The sequence below is a fragment of the Lethenteron reissneri genome, chromosome 22 (genome assembly GCF_015708825.2).
Source record: "Lethenteron reissneri isolate LAM-NWPU_2019-01 chromosome 22, ASM1570882v1, whole genome shotgun sequence".
Classification (NCBI taxonomy): Eukaryota; Metazoa; Chordata; class Hyperoartia; order Petromyzontiformes; family Petromyzontidae; genus Lethenteron; species Lethenteron reissneri.
The window spans coordinates 9,974,109-9,995,310 of record NC_083800.1 but is presented as its reverse complement, the minus strand read 5'-3'; the positions used below and the strand labels follow the sequence as shown (position 1 = coordinate 9,995,310).

The 21,202-nt window shown below is 38.9% G+C and overlaps 1 protein-coding gene across 2 annotated transcripts in view; it reads right to left on the bottom strand.

Moving 5' to 3' along the window:
* The window catches only part of KNDC1 (kinase non-catalytic C-lobe domain containing 1), a 103,749-nt gene that overhangs the window by 60,056 nt on the left and 22,491 nt on the right, over window positions 1-21,202 (bottom strand). For both annotated transcript variants that reach the window (XM_061556542.1, XM_061556543.1), the window contains exons 3-4: window positions 13,849-14,047; window positions 6,849-6,907 (exon numbers count right to left, since the gene is read on the bottom strand). In XM_061556542.1, the coding sequence (XP_061412526.1) occupies window positions 6,849-6,907; window positions 13,849-14,047 (258 nt within the window). The remainder of the gene's footprint in view (window positions 1-6,848; window positions 6,908-13,848; window positions 14,048-21,202) is intronic.

Below are 21,202 nucleotides of genomic sequence, written 5' to 3'. Positions count from 1 at the left end.
TGTCTTCCTACCGTGAGTCCAGCACTCTGCCACAATTGCACCTGGCTAGATATAGCTATTGGAAAGTGTTAGTCGTCATATGTTATTGTTAATCATGGTGTGGAAGCTGTGCATATGCTGGTATGTCTGCACTACTTAAGTGTGTGATGCCACCTCCTTGTATGCACAGTTTGTATGTTGAACTTCTTTGTATTGTATGTAGCCAATCGTGATATTCAGAGGTGCGGATGCTTATGTCAAGGCGATCCTTATGTCAAGGCAAGGAGAGAATTAATCAAGAAATATGTGGTAATGTCTTTTATTAATTGTAAAAGTGAACAGAAGGTCTGCGTCCAATTTGACCAAAATCCAATTATCCACAACACATTGGTAGTGGCAAAATATTAGATGTTGGTGCCAGCTGAGAAAATGGACTTGGTTTATGGGATTCGTTATTACCACTCTCTAAGCACCTCCAGGATATTTAAGGCTTTAATCATATACCAGCAACATTAGGTCTCAATATAAAGATCCACATTTACTTTCTGTTATTCATATTTATACAGCATATATAATTACAAGATTAATGTAACATTGAAAATGTGTCTTCCTATCCATGTGTTGCAAACGGCGATACACCTTGTTGGCATTTATCCGGATTGTATTGAATGTTTGTATACATTTATGTGATACATTACATGATTGCTCAATTGAGTAGTTAAACATCTGCTGCATGTAATGCTCTGGATTTTGTGAGAGAGAAAAAAACACTTCCAGTAATTGCCAGTTATTTTAGCTTGCACAAAAAGAGACAATTAAAATTAAGGTATGCTAGAGAAATTATGTTGGCACACATTTATAAAGCGAATGAGTATGTTTAACTACATATAATACACATCAGATCTGTCATCATTTTTTCTAAATTTGAGAATTTCAGTGTATTAACCGGTAAATTAAGCATTAAATATGGCTCTTAAATGATAAATATGGCTTTTAAATGATATAAATCTCTACAAACAGTTCAGAGAGAACCACACTGTGCTATTAACGTTACTATCAGAAAAAATAAATATGAGCACACGTGCACGCACAATGACAGATCCTCACTGTAGGCTTACAGATTGCTGCAGTAAATGCTGGTAGTGAGTAATGGTTAATGCCAGTGCAGCACACAGGAAGTTGGTGTGGCTAACACCATGGCTGGTGACCGACGTTTTTCTCCACATATCTGCTGTTCATGCTCAATTCTGGTGAGCTCAACCAAGGCATTCTCAGCTGAGCCTCGAATGTCAAATACCAATGGCGTCATGCACAACCAGGCATCTAACATGGGGTTGCTGGTTATGTTCATGCATTCTGATGATCAGCGGACACGACCCACAATATTTCATATCTGTGCACCTTTGGAACCTCCTTTGCCAATAGCAAAATATAATTGTTTTTTTACCCTTTTATCTGACAACAAAACTGACACCTTTTTTTTTTACAAGGAGTCATGTTTGCATTGACCACAATACCTGCGGTCGGAATGCAAGCAAAAAACACAACTCTGATAATGTATACACTGTCCTTGCATTCCGACCGCAGGTATTGTGGTCAATACAAACATGATTCCTTGTAAAAAAAAAAAGTGTCAGTTTTGTTGCCAGATAAAAGGGTAAAAAAACAATTATCATCTGTGTACCTGTCTATAACAGAATTTGTCTCCTCTAACATGTAAACGTGCCTTAAATTCCACAGTGTGTAAAAAACCCACAAATTGCATCACAGCTTATATCACATTTCGTGGATTTGTGCATCCCAGACTAGATCATGCTGAACAGCACGGTGCGCTCTTGCTATCATTGTACTGTGACTCGATTATATCATCCACAGCTAATTAGTGCCAGTGGCAATACCACATCTCACTATATTTATCTTAATAACGTATGTCACGAGCTCAGATTTGCAGTAGAAAGACTAATTCATAGATGAGTGTTTTAAAAGAAAGCATTTATACAAATGTGACATTTGACGCACGTATATATATAAACTCAGTTAAAATTTTCTTTAAAATGTGAATTAATAATACACCTGACCAAATCAAATGTTGATTCAAGTAGCAGAGTTATGCATAGACTATTAAAACAGTCATTAGCAATAGCTATAATTGTCTAGATATATATGTTTCAATACATATCAGGAAAATAAAATTAGAAAACGCGTGACATCTTACAAAATAATGAAACATTGCCTCCATTTATGAATTTTCATTTTGAATCAGGAAGCCTTTTACAGGCATGGTTTCAAGATAGCGTAGCTAAATGCTACACGTTGTCTGGTTTACAAATAAATACAAATCCTCGACTATTTTTTTTTAAATCCTTTATATTAAGTTCGCTTGCTTGCTTGCTTGCGTGCTTGCGTGCTTGCTTGCTTGCTTACGACCGTGCAAATCTTTCGGTCGTTTTTTAACCCACTTCCCGTGATCCAATCGAGCTGACATTTTCCACACAGACTCGTTGTGCGTGACAATTAATTTTCGTGAAATTTTTTTTCCTAAATTTTACACTTTTTAGGGGAAAATAATAATTAATTAATTACCAATTGCTTAATGCTGGCAGACAATCATCTGACCCATAGGTGGCAGCCATCTCAAGCCAGAGGACGAGAGGACTCTAGCCGCCACGCATATAAAGGATTTAGAGTGAAAAACTTTGTTTTTACGGGTTAATTTTTTTGAGGATGGTAACCAAACCAATTGTGATACATAGCAGTCTTATTATCGGACGTTCCGGTGTTAAATTCCAATGCACGTGTGTGGCACACTCGAAGTAGCCATGTGCACAGATATTTATAGACCGTGACATTTTCTGCGTCACGTCAACATAAGGCTCTTGGCTCTCTCCTGCACGGCCTTTCAGCCGGGAGCTTTGCACACTACCCTGCTGCATGCATTAAACCTCTGCGGCACAGCAACGTGTTATCATGCAAAGCAACTCAAAAGCGGCAGTTTCACCCATTGCCGAAACAAATATATGTTTAACCTTAAAAATGAACTGAAAATCAAAGGTACTGTATATTGTTCCATAAAAAAGAGAATTTGAATTTTTTTTGTGATTTATTTAAATAGCATTTTATTTCTACATACGTGACTTTACCAAAAGAACCAATGAGTATAGTAATTTCTGCAGTCACGAAAGCTTAAATTCTAGATTAACAAAAATATTTTGGTAAATAAAGTATGGGGAAATGTCATTGCACACCTAATGAGGTAACCGGTGTATAATTGTATCACAAACTATAACAGTCTGTTTACACCATTGGAACCTCATTTGCCTGTAAAAAATAATATAATAATTGGTGTTTTACCCTTTTATCTGGCAACAAAACTGACACCTTTTTTACAAGGAGTCATGTTTGCATAGACCACAATACCTGCAGTCATAATGCAAACAAAAAACATAACTCTGATAATGTATGCACTGTCCTTGAAGTTGATTGGTCCACACCCGAGACAGCTTTCCTTAGAGCCTAGTCCCATGTGAGACTAGGCTCATGTGAGATAGGCTCTAAGGAAAGCTGTCTCGGGTGTGGACCAATCAACTTCAAGGACAGTGCATACATTATCATAGTTTTTTTTGCATTATGACTGCAGGTATTGTGGTCTATGCAAACATGACTCCTTGTAAAAAAAAGGTGTCAGTTTTGTTGCCAGATAAAAGGGTAAAAAAACAATTATCATATAACAGTCTGCCTTAAGAAAATAAGAGGCATTTTAATGCTACACCGTACGTGCAACAACAATATTATGCCACCTTTCATTCAAATGCATTATTACGGCAAACAGAACATTGATAACAGCCTAAACGTGTAAAGTCACAGCAATGTACATTCAAATGTTTTCGTATTTATATACACGGCTTCCAAGTATTCCCAGCCACAGCTCTCATATACATTAAGTGTCCAACTGTTATTCCCTGTACGTCTCTGGCTTCTATATTTATATGATACAAGTTCATGCAGTTTGTCTTCGCCAGGCAAACATTTTCATTAAATGATAATGGACCTATGATTTTTTTACTATTTTTATCTACAATCAGACACTAGCAACTCGTCCAAACATGTGTATTTTCCACAAAACTTCTTATATTTAAAGTCATACCCATTGGAAACCACTCAATTTAAAGATGCTGTTCTTTTTTATTGGAAATAACACAAATAAATAAACTTAATACTATATAAGGGGAAGCTCCTATCTTTTACCGTTTTCGAATTATTCAGATTTGAACATGATACAATTTGTATTTTTTCATTCAATACCACTTGAATCCAAAATATAAAAAAAATCAAAAGATAAAACAATGGTTCTCGCCTTATGTAATGAGACAACTTCCGAGACGCGACTTGTAGAGAGTTTCTTATTTATTTCTTAATACTTTAACGACAGGGTTACAGAGTAACACAAGCACTGACTGACTTATAGCTTAGCCATCCATATAGCGACATCGGCGATGTACAATTATATAGCTGGCTGGCTATATAGCGACGACAGCCAAGACCCAAACCCCCATGACAGCCCCGAACCCCCCGTTTGCCTCTTCCTTATATTCACCCAGTGTGTCCAAGCCCCGCCCTTGGCCACGCCCCTCTCCTGGAACTCTCTCACGGCTTCCAGGAGCCTCCAGTTCGATCCCCTCTTTGACCCTTGGCCCAGTTACGCCCCCCCCCCCTGTTGGCCGCTCGCATATGTGTCGTTCTATACCGCACCCATAACCATAGTTAGCCCCCATGGCCACAATATGGCATACTGTCATTACAATTGTATTTGCTGTTTAACGCTCTATCAAAAGAAAAAAACTCAATCTTATTATTTGAACTGTTTCTGAATGACACGCGCAAACATGTTTATGGGGCTCTTAAAATCGAGATTTGGGGGTGCCTTAAAATGAAAAATCTAGGATTATCAGATGAAATTTCCCTGTTGTTTGTGTCCTAAAAGCTACCTATGTACCAAATTTCAGCTTTCTACCTCGTCGGGAAGTACCCAAGAGGTTTTTGAGACATATAGATTAAGATCTTTATTTATTTAGTTAGATAAAGAAGGGCCATTGTGGCAGAAACATCACCTATTTTATGTTTTTCATTTAATTCATTAATGCCTTGAGTTTTTAAAATAAGTTTATTATTATTTTTGATGAATAACCACATACAGTATTTCAGCCCAGGGAATGGATTTCTCAGGAATGGTCGGGTTGCCAAAGCATCCAACTTCATGGCAACTGGTAAAACGTCATATTTCTATCACTATATAAACATGAAATTTCAACCCTCTACACAAGCTGTTAGGTTGCTTGCCTAATAATAGTATTCTGTCTATAAAAACAATCGAAGTATTACCACAGTATCTTTGATATAAGCAAACAGCTTTCATGTGGGAGTTTGGTAGTGCATAGATGTATTTTTACACAAGCCAGACAAATGACATGATATTTGATGTTGATCTCAAACTGATGAGCTGATTTTCTCCCCATATTAGTAAATTAACACCTTTTTGATTGCAGATAGTGCAATGATTCATTTTAATTAGGACATGTTTTATTCATTTATTGGAGCTGTTTTTTTTTACTTGTGTTATGTTTCACATATTCAAGCCTACAACTTGCACTTTAATTGTGTTTAAATGTCATATCATTAGCGATTTGTAAGTGTTAAAATATACACTCCACGAACATTTTTCTTATGCTATTTGATGATGTGCCTCACACTCCGATTCGTTCTACTTTACAGTTCATACCTGTCGCAAGGAAATTTCAAATACTTGTCAACCTATTCCAAAGTGGCAAACTCAAAACTTAATACCATGACCAACATGAACTCATAGGCATCTATTAAACTATCCATATGTAGGCTGTGCAGAATGCAATGTTCCATTTTAGTGAAATTACCTGCCTTGCAGCCAATGGCTGAAATTAATTAGAATTCCTTCCTAATTACATACTATACAAATGTAAAATAATTAATTCCATATACATTTAAGTAATAATAATTTAAGAAATGCACTAATGTTCATTAAATACTTGTAAAAAAAACATGCGTTTCAAATTACAAAACAACATTTCATGGCAAAATAAGTTAACCTAACCTAATATGTAATCTCACACATCGTTTACCCATTCTCCGCACACTGATTTTCAAGATGCCAAAATAATGATTTGAAGCTTTCGTGACTGCAGGAATCCATACTGTTTGGTTCCTTAGGTAAAGTCACATGGGTAGAAAATTAATAGATGACGAGAACTGCTGTTTGTCTCACCTGATGACGGTTGCTTGTGTTGCGATCGAAACGTCGTGCTCTATTAATTTTCTATCTACGTGACTTTACCGAAAGAAGCAAAGAGGATGCCAAAATATGTGAAAAGCACACAGCCTTTGTGCATATGCAAAACAACATCAGCATTTCCTGAAAAAGTGCATTGTGGTCCTCTTGTCTGAGGTCATCATCAAACTAACTTTGAGCAGATGCAACCAAGTGACAGCAGTGATGCAGTAATAGACAACTGTGCATTGGTTTATAATTGGATGAAACTGATATTGCTGTCAATCTGTCACGTCTGCTCAAATGTATTTTATGTTCACCTAATATGAGACAACAACAACAATGCACTTTTTCAGGCAAATGCTGATGGGTTGTTTTGCATATGCACAACGGCTGTGTGCATTTTTATACATTTTTGTGCCCGGTTTTAAACTTATGATGTTCCAACTTGCACTATTATTCTGTAATGATTTCTCATAATTTACAGATATGATCTGACTTTGCATGCCTGAAAGTACTGCAAGTTAATGATGGCCTTGGCGTCTGCTCAGAACCAGGTTGGAGAACTTACCTTGAATGTGTTTCCTGTCTCGTCAAACTCAGGAGGTATGAAGGCTCCTTCTGGGTCATCTGTGATTGGAGAGAAAATATTGCATTTTTCATTCCATTCATAATACTCACAGAACAACAAAGGGACATGAGTGTACGCGTAATTAAATTAACTATTTGCACATGATGCATGACATATTTAAAATACGATGTATTTGTTTTCTATCATGATGCTGGTATTAGTTTACGTTTGAAATCTGGATGCTAATAACCACATTGAAGTTAAAAGGATCTACAATTAAACTCTTGCACCTCTTTCCTGAGCATAAAATATACATTTTGGTTTAATACATTAATATGACAGCTTTTAAAACCAAATCAAATCACTTTAGTTTGTTTACCCACTTTGTGATATTGCAAACCTAATTCATGCAGTTCTGTACAATTTTAAAATATCAATACAAGCACCAATCGATACGCCATTACTTTACAGGACACGTTAAATTAGCGTACAATAGAGGTATCGTGTCATCTGTAGCAAAGAATAGCATTGGTGACAAGGGTACGCAATATTTGCATTTTGATTTAGAGATCAAATACATTCTACAAGTTCCTTTTGCACACGACTCATGAAGCTGGAGCCCAAGGTTGCATCAATGCCAGCTGTATATAAAATAAGAAAAAAACACACACGTATTTGAAAAAGCTACCTCGGGGATGTTTAGCTCAGTATCCTGCCAGGTTGCTCGTCCAATTTCTATAACCCTTTCAACCTCTCGGCCCCTTCCCAGCTGCCCTCGTCTCGTTTCTCATCTCCTTACCCACACCTGTCTGGTTATATGCCTTCACTCTGCGTCCCCTGCAATTTCGCCGCACATAAGATTCATCAGCCTCTTTTTCACAGTGCAGATAATGCACAATTATATGGTTTCATACCTCGGTGAACTTGAAAACCGATTATGACTAGAGCTGTAATGGTGTTGAAAAGTATATGTTATTATAAATTGTGGCTAGTTTGCACCATAGGTTTGTTTGCAAAAGCATTGTATCTATAATGCAGTTTAAATTAATGGTGTTACATATCAAATGTATACCGCATATAAATCAGAAGTATAAATGAAAGGGAGAAATTCTACTTCATTACACTGGCCTCAGATGTTCAGGCCTCGGTGCGTTGACACTTTTATACCAATCAATAAATCATTTTTTTAATCAGTCATGGGTTCAAATTTAGTGAAAGAGGGAAAAGAGCATTCCATTGCGGGAGCCCGCATTTCAATAGCAAGACCCAGACATCAAGTGCTCAGAAAAACACCATTGTGATGCTTCCTCTACTGTTCTCTAGTAATCTAGCACCAGTCATTTATACGAACAAATGCTGTGTACTCTTTGGTTCTTTCGATAAAGTCACGTAGGTATAAAATAAAATAAACCACGATGTTTCGATCGCAACACAAGCGGTCGTCTTCAGGCGGAAAAAATATAATCCAGCAGTGTAACTGCTGAACTAGCGAGAGAACTGTTACAGTTAATGTTGTATTGTTAATTGACCACAAAGCGGCAGTGACGTCACCACGGTGCTTGTGCCATATGAAGTGTCTAAAGCTTACTATCAGGTCATAGGGGAGATGCAGATGTTATGGTCAAATGATTGAGGTGACTAACAGATGCAATGCCAGCATGCTATATGGTGCCCACTAACTGTGTTGTAACTGTCTGATATTCTGCTCATTGTTGTGAGCATTGCGTCCAATGCTGCTGGAGGGCAGCTGCCACCAACTACCCAACAGCATATTTCACAAGTGTCATCCACAGTGGCTACTCTTCACACAATTAGTACCAGCTTCCGATAAACCTACTCAACTCCCAGTACTCTTTGTCCACATCAGTCCACGTCTTCTATAGCCAATGCCATGCCTGTTTATTTCACTCTATCCAGCCAAACCGAAGCCACTTGGGTATGTGGTGGCTGGGCATGCCGGTGACATGGTCCAGCAAATGCGTCCTCGCCCACCAGGAAAGTCCACTAATGGGACCCTGTTTAGATCTTACAAGAATCTGTGAGATCTTTATACAACCCAGCCGTATATACCCAGGGTGGATCATGGGCAGGCCAGCTTAAATGTTTTAAGACAATCCACGTACAGGGTCCACTTTTCACAAATATAGCTGAGAAGAGGCACAGATTCATGTGAAAGCAACAGGCGAAGCAGCTCCGACACAGCACTACACGGCCACAATTAATCACAAATAACAAAGTGTTCATTTCACACACACAACTTAAAAAAAATGTTTTGCATGATTCTTGAATCATAACCCACCAAAAAAGCTGCCTTTTAAAATAAGTGTAGTGAGTTGATGTTCTAAGCCCGGTCACCAATAACGGCACAACACCAAACATTCTATTAAAACATCGGTTTCTGCATTTAATTAAGCTAAATTCCAGCTGTGAGATATAAAAAAAATCACGCGGCAATCTCATGTCCGAATATGTGCAAAAATGCACCCTCTACTGTGCAAAGGACAACGATAACCTCAACTATCTCGGTGATTTCACGGAGAAATCCTGCGATATAATCTCTCCCCGCAGCTGTCATCTGATACGCGCGGTGTGCACCAGTGCCCCGCAAGATGTTTCAATGGATTTGTTCCTGTCATGACAAGATGTCAATACGGTAATTGAAATAAATTGGAGGGAAAAAGACGTAGATTTAAAAATATATATATGGGAAGAAAATATGATTGTACCGTAGAATATAAGTTGAGCTTCTACACACGACTCAAATTAGGTTGGTTAGAACTCCCTTTTATAGAATCTAGCTCTCACAACTTTCCCGACTGTGCGCTCCATAGCACATTTAATTACACACACTACGCATAGATGTTCTGTAATTGGAATTGGCATTAAGGACTGTTGAATCAATTTCACTGCACTGTTTAATTACACACTGATTAAGCCTGACACCAGGCTGGGTGTTACTTAAGGTACAACCTTTGACTCATTATCAGTCTTCTTTGAGACAAACACTATCCTCAACACTGATCAATGCTTCTCAGTCTGGGAAATAAGAACATTATGATCTGTATCTACAAGATGAGAATTTAATGCTATTTTATATCCTGCATCAATGTAAACATATGGAAACATGGTTCAGCAACTGCATGGCACAAATTCTTCATATTTTGACAATTACCCATCTCTTGTTTCAGCATGGAGATAACATACCATGAATTCTGGAATTTGCATGATAATGTAATAACTGTCAGCATAATCGAGCACTAACAACACCATCAGCAATTCATACATGGTAAGGTTTCTGACCTACAGTATCTGTGCATTTTCATCATCATGTTATTCTTGATCAGCGATGTATGCATATCTTTTAAACTAAATAAATGCATTTTATATGTTAATAAAAAACTACTCCCTGTACCACCACACCCGAGTCACGTAATTGCTACACAGTTGGGAGTTTTGTGCACTCGATGATAAATGCATTTGTTACTTCTTCTTTAATGTTCTTATTGCAATGGAATTGGAATACAGCCGATAGAGTACAAGCATGTAGGACAAATTGTGCCCCAATAAAATAAGCATCACATGGTTATATGAATCCCCTTCAGCAGATGCGAGTTACCCTGTGGGATAACAAGCCCGAGGCAGTGCTACCAATGGTACTGCTTCTAAAATGAACTCTGCCGAGGCTTGACCCATTTTATATCTCATTCAATGCCAAGAGTGAAATGAACACAACTTTAAATGGTGTTCCACTTTTTGTATGCATTATCTCCCATCAGTGGCTTGATTGACTCGCAATGGGTAGTAGGTATGTGCTATAATCAAAAGGCCCTAAGTGGTCACATTAAAGGGAAGATTAAATAGATATCCGATAAATGGCAGGCGAGCTTATGAAATGAGTCTCTAGTAGCAGATTATATTGAATAAAACTATTGTACGGTATTCTGTCATTATTCACAAACTTTCCATCCGCGATATTGGCTATCCACGAATTGCATCTGGAACTCTACACGACTGCATCGAGGGAGAGAAAGAAAGTGATAAGATAAAGTGTTGAGATAAAGCGATTAGAGCTAAAGTGATGAAATAAAGAAATGTGTTATTATTATAGTTTTTTTTGTATTGAATAGCTCACTTGTGTATTTATTGAAGGTAATTATTTAAGAAAATCTGTTTTCGTGAGCAAATATAATTTCCCGCGAAATCTGCTATTCACATGCATCTCCAGAACGTATCCCTCGCAAATAACGAGGGAATACCGTACTTCGATATATTACATTGTAGTCTTTTTCACCAAAACCAAACCAAGTGCATGACTTCACCACGTCACAAACCAACGCGCACACACGCGTTAAAAGCAGCACCCCAGCACACTGCATAATCACAACATAATGTCTTTAATACTATTTAAAAATCGTTCCGCATTTCAAAAATGGTTATGCATTTAAATTCCGTGTGTGTCCTACTTTTGAGAACAGCTCAGTTTACGGGGTAGCGTTGCTGTTACCCGTAGGCTCGATATCCAATTTCCACCCTCGCGATTGTATGAATTGTCATGGTGGTACTGGGTCACGATTCTATTCAAGAATAGCATTTTTTTTACCCCATTCCGTTGAATGTCTGTCTAGTGGCTGCAGGCATAATGTAACAAATTGCGTAAATCATTTAAAAGGCAAAATAATGAATTCCTACATGGACGATGTGATTGCATGTATGACGAGTGTAAGAGTCGATGTTAATCAATAAATGAATGCATCGTTACATGCTCAATAGTTAAGGTCCACTTGGTCCATCCAGTGTAAGAGTCGATGTTAATCAATGAATGAATGCATCGTTACATGTTAAATAACTAAAGTCCACTTAGTCTATCGTTTTTGTACGAGTCGGTACAGTATTACAAGATGGTGAAACATTGCTCAACATCCAGCACACTTTAACATTATCTCGCAATGGCGAGATGATATTTCCCTCGCCTGAAATCGAGGAGGTCGTTAGTTCAATCCCAACCCTGACACCTGTTGTATATTTGGAGTTGGAATATTGTCCCCGTAGTCGCGCGGATATTTATCCGGGTCCTCCGGGATCTGCCTCACATTTTGAAAGATGCGTTTAGAGTATTTGGGTCCTATACATTTCCACGTGATAAGCCACTTCGTTGAGCTATCGTTTGTGGCCAGGTCACTTCTGAAAAGAGCTTTCCAGATCAGTGGGCCTTACCTGGTAAAATTAAAATAGTTTATATAGTTTAGTTTACCACTATATCAGGGGTGTTGCCATGGTGTAATAGCACACAGGACTTGCAGTCCAAAAGTCACCAGTTTCTTTTTTCTCCTGGCATGGCAGTTCAAACAATGGGCTTGTTTATTAAAACGTACAGTATTGTATAAATGGATACTACCACAGTCAGTCGTTGGGCAGGGTGCATGTGATGCGCTAATATGTGCATGCTCCTACCAGCGTTAAAGAATAGGCCAAATATCATCTATAGGGTCTCTCCAGAGTTCTCTTTATGGGATGCCATTCTGCCAGTAGTGCCGTGTGCAGGCAATTGCATGGGCTAGACCTTCACCTATACAAGATATCAGCTTTCCTACTAACACTGAGGCATATGCAAACTTCAATTGCCTTCCTCAGAGTACATATGAGGTCAGCCACTCAATTGGTAATGTTTTCATTAAAATGTTGAAAAACATCTACATATGTTTGAATGTCGCATCAAAGCGCACATGAATAAAACATGTTTTGAAATAAGCAATGCTGACTCGGTGATGAGATTACCAACTGTGATAAATGAGCATTTCATTGTTAAGATGGCCAAAATGTCATCATGTAATTAATGTAACGTTTTGCTTAAACATTTTCCATCTACCGAGTTGCGTGATTGCCATCTACAATGTAAAAATAAGCCGATAAAAGCCTCACTCTACAAGTTTTCAGGGCATGAACGTGTGATCTAAATTACATTTCGCTTGCACTGAATTTTAACGAACAAAATGGAACATAAAAACGTATAAATTCCCAACAAAGCATGGAGAGATGCATACATTGAGAGACAGAAAACATGAGGATCAGAAAACATTTGCAGGATAATGAAGTAATTAAAACTGTTAATAAAAGTGGATTTGGGCAGGATACATCGACAGCCAATGGTCAAAAAACACAAGAGTCAGCAACCAAAGGCATTTTTGAGGCATTTAAAAAAAAATGCCTCGTTGAAGCAGTGAGGCATTTTTTTCGAAATCGGTAAAAACCCTCAATATTTCAAGAGCCGCCAATGCACGTGAGCACGAGACGGTGGTGCTATATAAAACACGTGATGACACAGTCCTGAAAGAGCCGCATGCGGCTCCGGATCCGGATCCACAGGTTGCCGACCCCTGGTCAACAAATAACGGCAGTGACACAGGGCCAGATCAAGGCGTGGGGGCTTTAGGGACTGCAGCCCAGGGGCCTCCGCCAGCTGGAGGGGCCTCCAGAGATGAGTGAAAAGTAATTTCATTTGTGAATGCTAATTTTATTTGTTGTTAACCTTGTAAAAATAAATTAAAATTTTCTTTAACTTTATTTTCTTTTTGAAAATATTACTGGGGGCCTCACAAAATCTTCATCCGGCCCTGCAGTGACACGTATCCAGCGAGGGGCAGGAGCGATGAAGTCCGCTCGTGTGCAGGTTGAGGTGGACTATTACAACGCAGGATGTGAGGGATGGTGACAGCTTGGGAGAGACCTTCATCCAGTGGATGGGCCAGGGCTAATGATGATGATGCACCACTGAATTTACCAACTGAAGTGCAAAAAAATTTAATTGTACGCTTAATTTCGCCCGGTTAGTTTGTTTACTCTAAAACACTTCCCAAGACGCACGGATGTGCAAAGCGATAACAACACACCACCTGCGGTGCCCGTGACTCCTTTTGCTTTGATCGTGTTAGGGGAACCTAACACGGCGAAATGCAGACGAGCGGCGAGTACTTTGGCGGCGTGAACCTCTCCGGGGCCTCACCGCTGAGCTGCTCCATGAAGCACACGTTGCCGTGCGTGTTGAAAGCGAGCGTGTCGGGAGTGATGCACAGGTTCCTGAAGAGCTCCGTGTGCCCGATGCTGCGCAGGGCAAGGCAGCATTCCAGACACACGGCCCACAGCTCGGTCTCGGCCAAGCAGCTGTCCCGCAGCGACAAGATGTCCGCAAGAGACACGTTCTCCTGTGCACGCGAGATGGCAGAGGTTGGACGTAAACATGAATTACCATCAGCGGCATCGTTTTCTTCGTCGTCGTTTTCGTCGTCATCATCATCATGAATCAATCGGAGTCACCATCTAGAACTGAGTTACACGTACAGGACTACAAACGTCAGAAACATGGATAGTGAACGAATAACAACATGTTTAAATGAACAAATCAGTCTGGAATTGTTTTAAATGACACATTTCCTTCACTTCTCTTTATTCTAATTAATACACATTTGAGTTGTTTCTCAGATTGAGTTCATCAATGAAAGACATGGTTGCAATTACTTTAGATTGTATTGTATTCAATAACACGTTTTTGGGGGCGTTTTCTGAGCTATTGATTTACGTTGTTGTATGTTACCTATTACAGTTAGTCGATTGGCAGTTTGCATGTGATGACATAAATTGTGGGCACTCCTAACCTCTTCAAAGATATTTGGGCAGTGTCGAAGAGTAGGCCAAAAATACCCAAACAGTTGCAAACCACAGTTGCAGTTGATAGTTTCAGGTCACAGTTGCAAATGTGCTTGTATTTGACGAGCATGAGTTTGAGAGCATTTCTTGACAGTAAATTCACCACATTGAAAGAGGACGCAAGGGATCCATTTATAGACGCCCCACTGAATTCTAACGCTCTACTTTATTCCCTGTCGACGACGGGTGATTGAATGCAGGTATTGTGAAAGCGATGGCTTCATATTTTACAGAGGAACAGAGATCGCCAGTAAGGTGGTAGCAGGCATCGGGAGAGTGTTAAAATATTCAACAAGTGTATTAATCTTCTTGGTTCTTTCGGTAAATCATGGGATCTCCTTTGCCAGTACCAAAATATACTAATAGGGTTTTTCCCCTTTTTTCTGGCAACAAAACTGACACCTTTTGCAAGGAATCATGCTTACATTAACCACAATACCTGCAGTCAAATGCAAACAAAAAACAATTATCAGAGTATTGTTTTTTGTTTTTTGTTTGCATTTGACTGCAGGTATTGTGGTTAATGTAAGCATGATTCCTTGCAAAAGGTGTCAGTTTTGTTGCCAGAAAAAAGGGGAAAAACCCTATTAGTATCTTTCGGTAAAGTCACGTAGAAGGGAAGTAATAAAATAATAAAAATAAAACATAATAAAACAATTCTCACGACGTTTCGGCCACAACGCAAGCAGCCGTCCTCAGGTGAAAACCAGGTCCGTCGAGGCGACAGAGTCTGAATGAAACAGCACACGAGCTTGGAGCATATATATAAGCTGGGCGCATTGACAAAGGAATTTGCATATCAAAAGGAATTTAGCATATTTATGGGAAATGCAGGAATGTGATTAGTACTGCATATGCATGTGCATTATGCAGGATTAACAGCATCAAAGGGAGCTGCAATTACTGCTGCTGCTGCAGTTGCTGCTGCTGCAGTTGCTGCTGCTGCTGCAGTTGCTGCTGCTGCTGTTACTGCTGCTGCTGCACTTGCTGCTGCTGCTGCAGTTGCTGCCTTATGTATTAACTCAAAAAAGAATCATGAGTGCCATTGTGGCGAATAAAAATTATAACGTAAATAGGACAATATAAGTCCGCTTATTTTGTTAAGTGAATTATGATTTGTAGATGTGTAAAGGCTTTCGAATAAAATTTACTTTTCTCTTTATACAGTAATCTCTGCTTATTATATTAGAATGGGCATCTATAAATAAATCACTCTGTACACATTTAAGTGCTCGTGTATAGCAATGCTAAATAGAATACAGATATCACATATGCATTTTTGTATCCACATTTTACATTCAGACATTTGACGTCTTGCGTTTTTGCTTGTGAAAGCCATACATTATAAACAGACCAGTAGGACAGCGAATGCCAAGAGTTTAAAATTAAGGCCACCTGCAGGTATTGCCTCTGCTGACCATTTAAGCAAGGTTCAGACAGCTGTCTCTGCCTCGTGTATACTGGACATAATTAGCCATCCAAGCATATTCCTCCAGTGCCTCACACTTTCAAAGGCTTCATTCGCGACCAATGTTAGTGTAATGACGACTTGACACACTTCTCTTGAGATGGCACTTCATTGAAGACGCGTTCACTTTACACCAGGTGGAGATCCCCACTGCAACAGCCCCGAGTCTCCCACGCATCCCCCCCTTATATACCAACCGAGGCCACGCCCCCCTTCTTGATCATTCTCGTTGACTCTGGACGCTCGCTCCACCAGCAGATTCTACCATCCTCTTCCGTCACCTGACCGCGCTCCCTTCTCCATCATTCCCGTAGCCACCAGTCCCTTCGCACTCACAACTGATACCCCTGTCATTACCTCCCGTGGCCACGAGCGCATTTGCACTGTTGGCTGATTTCCCTATCATTACATCCCGTGGCCACCAGTCCCCTCACACAGCATGCAGGCTCTATTGTCATTACATTAGGATTCATAATTGATGTTTGGGTCAGAGAGCATTAGTACAATGCAAATGTTGCATCCTACACCCTCCATCTGACAGAGACAAATATGTGAAGTGGTCACTGGAACAAAAGACCCAGTTTTTTTGTATCGATTCAGCACATTGGTATGTCGGAGCAATCAATAATATTTAACAACTTCGACATTCATCATTGTACCATTGATAAAGAGCTCAATACATACGGTGCAAAAGAAGTTCAACATACATACAATAGGCCAAGCAACAGGTACCGCAACACCCATCTATTGTAATTAAGTTATTTTTAAAATATTCTACATGCATATGCAATCAATGCATGCAATTTAAAAGTTGTGAAATTTCAATTGGTTTCCAGATTCTACAAACAGGATTTACATGCATAGCTCAGCTCCACATAAATAGTTTACTGCTTTATATAACTTAATCTGGCAAGTTGAGATAAATGTGTTAATTTTATTCATGCAGAATATGAATCCATGTTTTGCATTCCTAACCATATGCTGCTCTGTACAGTTATAAAACCCAGCAACCAACATATGACTCCAGATAGACATCAAAACAGATGTAGCTGGGAACCTGAGCACAAGTCATCACAATGATCATCAGCCATAATCAATCGATGGATGGATGAAGGCCCCTCCCCACACTATTTCCGTCTCTCAGGGTCCAAATAGCACCTGCAAACGAGGTGATTTCATCCCTCCATCTCCACAGGGGATGAAACCTCGGTTGCATTCCATCCTTTGGCTGCTATTGTCATTGTACTTATCCACTAGCCATCATTCCTTTTGGTAACACGTCCTGCCCAAATCCACTTACTTTCAGTGTAATCCCAAGCATACATCTCTCTATGCTTCTTTTCATAACTGTCCATCCTCTTCTTGGTACTTTCGGTAAAGTCACGTAGAAGGGAAGTAATAAAATAATAAAAATAGCTGTCCATGTTTCTGATATATAAGTTGTAGCAGGTAATACACATTTATTAAAAACATTCTTCTTTATATCGTTTTTTTTATTTTGATTCACATAAACCAGTTCAGTTGATTCACATAAACCAGTTCAGCTTTCCTGAAACGCTTCAACCCACTCACTCATCGGTTTCTAACTGAGGCATCATTTCACGATTGTGGTATTTCATTAATTTGTCAACAATTTCATAACGAAACTGCTCATTTTGTTCCATCAATTGGTCCTACTTCTGGACCGTCTGGTCCAGGAGTGTTCCCTGTGTTTCATGCTCCTAAGGGCATCGTTTACTTATTTAAGTGTGAGATCTGGAGCTTCCTGCTCTTCAAATGAGAGACGGTCTTATTCTTACTCGACTATATGATGTTTTTGCTATTAAGATCTACGTAAAATTCGTCTACTAATTTTTACATTTCATTTATCTATGAAGTACGTTCTACCTTTCTCCCTCTGTGCTGCCACTAGTGAATTGCCAATCACCAACCTCATTTTTTCTGCCTTCATGCTCCCAATGCTCACTATGGCATATTCAATCATGTTTCTGTTGTGTTCCCTGATTTCTATTCCCATTTTTTCCCTGAATAGTTTGACAGCGAGTTTTGCGTATTCCATCACTTATTTTGTTATAGCTCACCTTTTCATCAACGTGTATTTTGTGATTTCAGACGATTTGCTCGTTACCTCCTCTAACCTTTCGCACCACTTTAAATGCACTCTCCATTAATATGACAGTTAATTCATTATCTAAAGTAATTTATTTCCTCTAGGAATATCAATCTTTTGGGAAAATCGAGTACAAAATGCCCCTTTATTTTTGTCAACCATTTTGGTTTTACCCGTAACTAGAATTCCCTCTCTTTGACTACAGTACTTTGAAGGATAAACCTGCTTTGTGCCAGTCTGTGATCAAATTTTGATTTAAAGCTTTCGTGACTGCAGGGATTCATCTTCTTGGTTCTTTCGGTAAAGTCACGCAGAAGGGAAGTAATAAAATAATAAAAATAAAACATAATAAAATTATTCTCACGACGTTTCGGCTCTGTCGCCTCGACGGACCTGGTTTTCACCTGAGGACGGCTGCTTGCGTTGTGGCCGAAACGTCGTGAGAATAATTTTATTATGTTTTATTTTTATTATTTTATTACTTCCCTTCTACGTGACTTTACCGAAAGAACCAAGAAGAAGTCTGTGATCACGTATTGTGTTGAATGTATTGAGGACATAGACATCTCTTAATATAGGAATGAAAATATAAATCCCCCGTCTACCATGCAAAGACCATTCCTAGCTCTATTTGCATATGTCAGACATATAATATAATACCTTAATTAAAAATGAGAGCCAGGGAGCTGAAGTATTTAAGACTCTACAAAATTTCAATCAACCATGACCATTACATTATTAAAATAGAAATCTGAGATGGCCAAATTCCTTTGTAAGGGCACCGCATACCTGAACGCAATGAATCACCAAATACTGTATATAGTGCAATCGCATCATTTATTTACATGCTTTACTATATATGCTGTCGTTATGTACTTTATTTTAAATAGCCCCTGCAATCATCACCACCATGATTTCCATCATCAGTATCAACTCCAGTGTATATGATTTCAGAGGGTGCAAAGTTCACACACGAAGTATCGAGTTTAATTTTGTTGACAAAAGAAGCAATACCCTTTCTGGCGTAAATGGAGGTGTTAAGATGTACAAACGCGAAATAGTTACAAATTACAAGGCATCTTATCGACACAACCACAAGTGCTTGAGGCAAAAAAATAAATCTGTAAACAAAATGTAACTGCTGAAAAAGTTACAACTTCTCAAACCTGAGCGAATATCTGTTTTTATTGTCCTTGTTCTGCTCTCCGCATTTGGTCTGGCACTGGTAAAACATAAAGGAGGTCGTCTCTGTTGCAGTTTCAAGGACAATGCAGACATTCTCTAAGCATATTGGTTTGTGTTTGTGTTTTCGCACAAGTATGCGTGGTTGATGCAGACTTGATGCCTTGGAATTGGTGTCTATTTGGTGTCCGAACATCTTAACACCTCCTGAATAAAGCCCTTTTTCTATAATTTACTCGTTTTGATACCGGAAAAAAGGTCCATAGTTACTTAATTTTGATTTTTTTATGTATGTACTGTATATTGAACTCCCTTCGCATCATAAATAGACAACCATTCTAATCGGAGGTGTGGGGGAAGGACAGCAAACTAAACACAAAAATCAGTAAAAAAATGAGTTTTCAATATAGATTTGAAAGTGCATAGTTTCAGTGGCTTCCTAATATAGGAAGGAAGAGCGTTCCAGACGGCTACAGAGGCGCATCTGACAGCACGCAAAGCAGTGACTGTCTTTAATACACCATGTTCGTATTTTTGTAGCTTTTTATGGCTGAATCAGCTACGACAGCAATACTGTTTTATATCCATATAGTAGTAGCGGTAAATATGTGCAAACCAATTTCTCAACCCAGATATAAAATCTAGGCTCGACATGTTGACGTCGGAATTGGCCTGCATCAACCCTCTTAGCCACAGAACCACCCTATTTAAAATAATTTTCCTGATATGAGTCATGGGCATTGCAATGCTGTAAATCATGCAGTCTTTAATTCATAGCAGGAAAGTATATACTCCAGCGGTGAAAGTAAAGCACAGTTTAATGTATTATTTTTCCTCCAATTATATTCCAATTATGCCATTGGCATCTTGTCATTAGACAAATAAATTCCATCCAAAACTTTGGAGCTAGCAGAGCATCACCCTGTGGTGGAAAATTGCCCCGTAAAATTATATCACAGAACTGCTCCTGTAGTCACTTCAACAGACCAATTTATTCCAAAAAGTACAACATCGTTTAATGCCCTTAGGATATTGTTTGTTGCAAGCCTATCAAACCATGGATTCCATATACACGAGAAGCCTTTTCAAATCACAGGAGGCTGAAATCAACATTTGAACCCATTGTCTCAGCAGTGCTCCTGAGTCCTGAGCCATCTGCCACCTCAAAAACTAAACAGCTCTGAAGAATCGTATATAGTCCATAACATGGGTGCACTGTGGAATACTTAAAACGTTCCACTTGGTAATTAATATTTATGAATGGTGTGCAACAAATATATACACAAACACAAGTGTCAATTCCCAAGTCAAAAGGTCACTATATACAACACAGGTTAAAAAAAAATCTGGTATTTGACCTTTTATGCGACGTACATATGGTATAATCAAGTGCAAGACTCAAGACAAATCCATTAATGTTCAATTTTTACATTAAATGATTTAGTAACCTCGGATTTATCCAATAGATAGCCCTAGTTTTAGAAACAGAAATGATCATTTACATTTTACTGAAACAAAATATATAAGTATCGATGCACTTTCAATACACTACTGCTCATGGAGAGGTGTCCCAGTGGTTAGTACTATATGCCATTAAGAACTTGGTCATCTGAGTTGGATTTGTGGCCATGGCTAACATCCCAGTAGTTCGTGATACATAAACTGGTCCTGAGCCCCCTGCCTTGACCAACCCGCTAAGATCACTGAGATGATGCGTGGTCAAAACCACCCGAGACTGTCACATTGGGGAGATCTTAATCCAGGATTTACTTAACAAAGAGCTGTAAAAATATAATTATCACATTTTGTAGTCTATAATTATATGCCGTATTGACATTGATACAGCATATTCATTTCCTAACCTCAACAATGCACCACGCCACCGATTAAAGT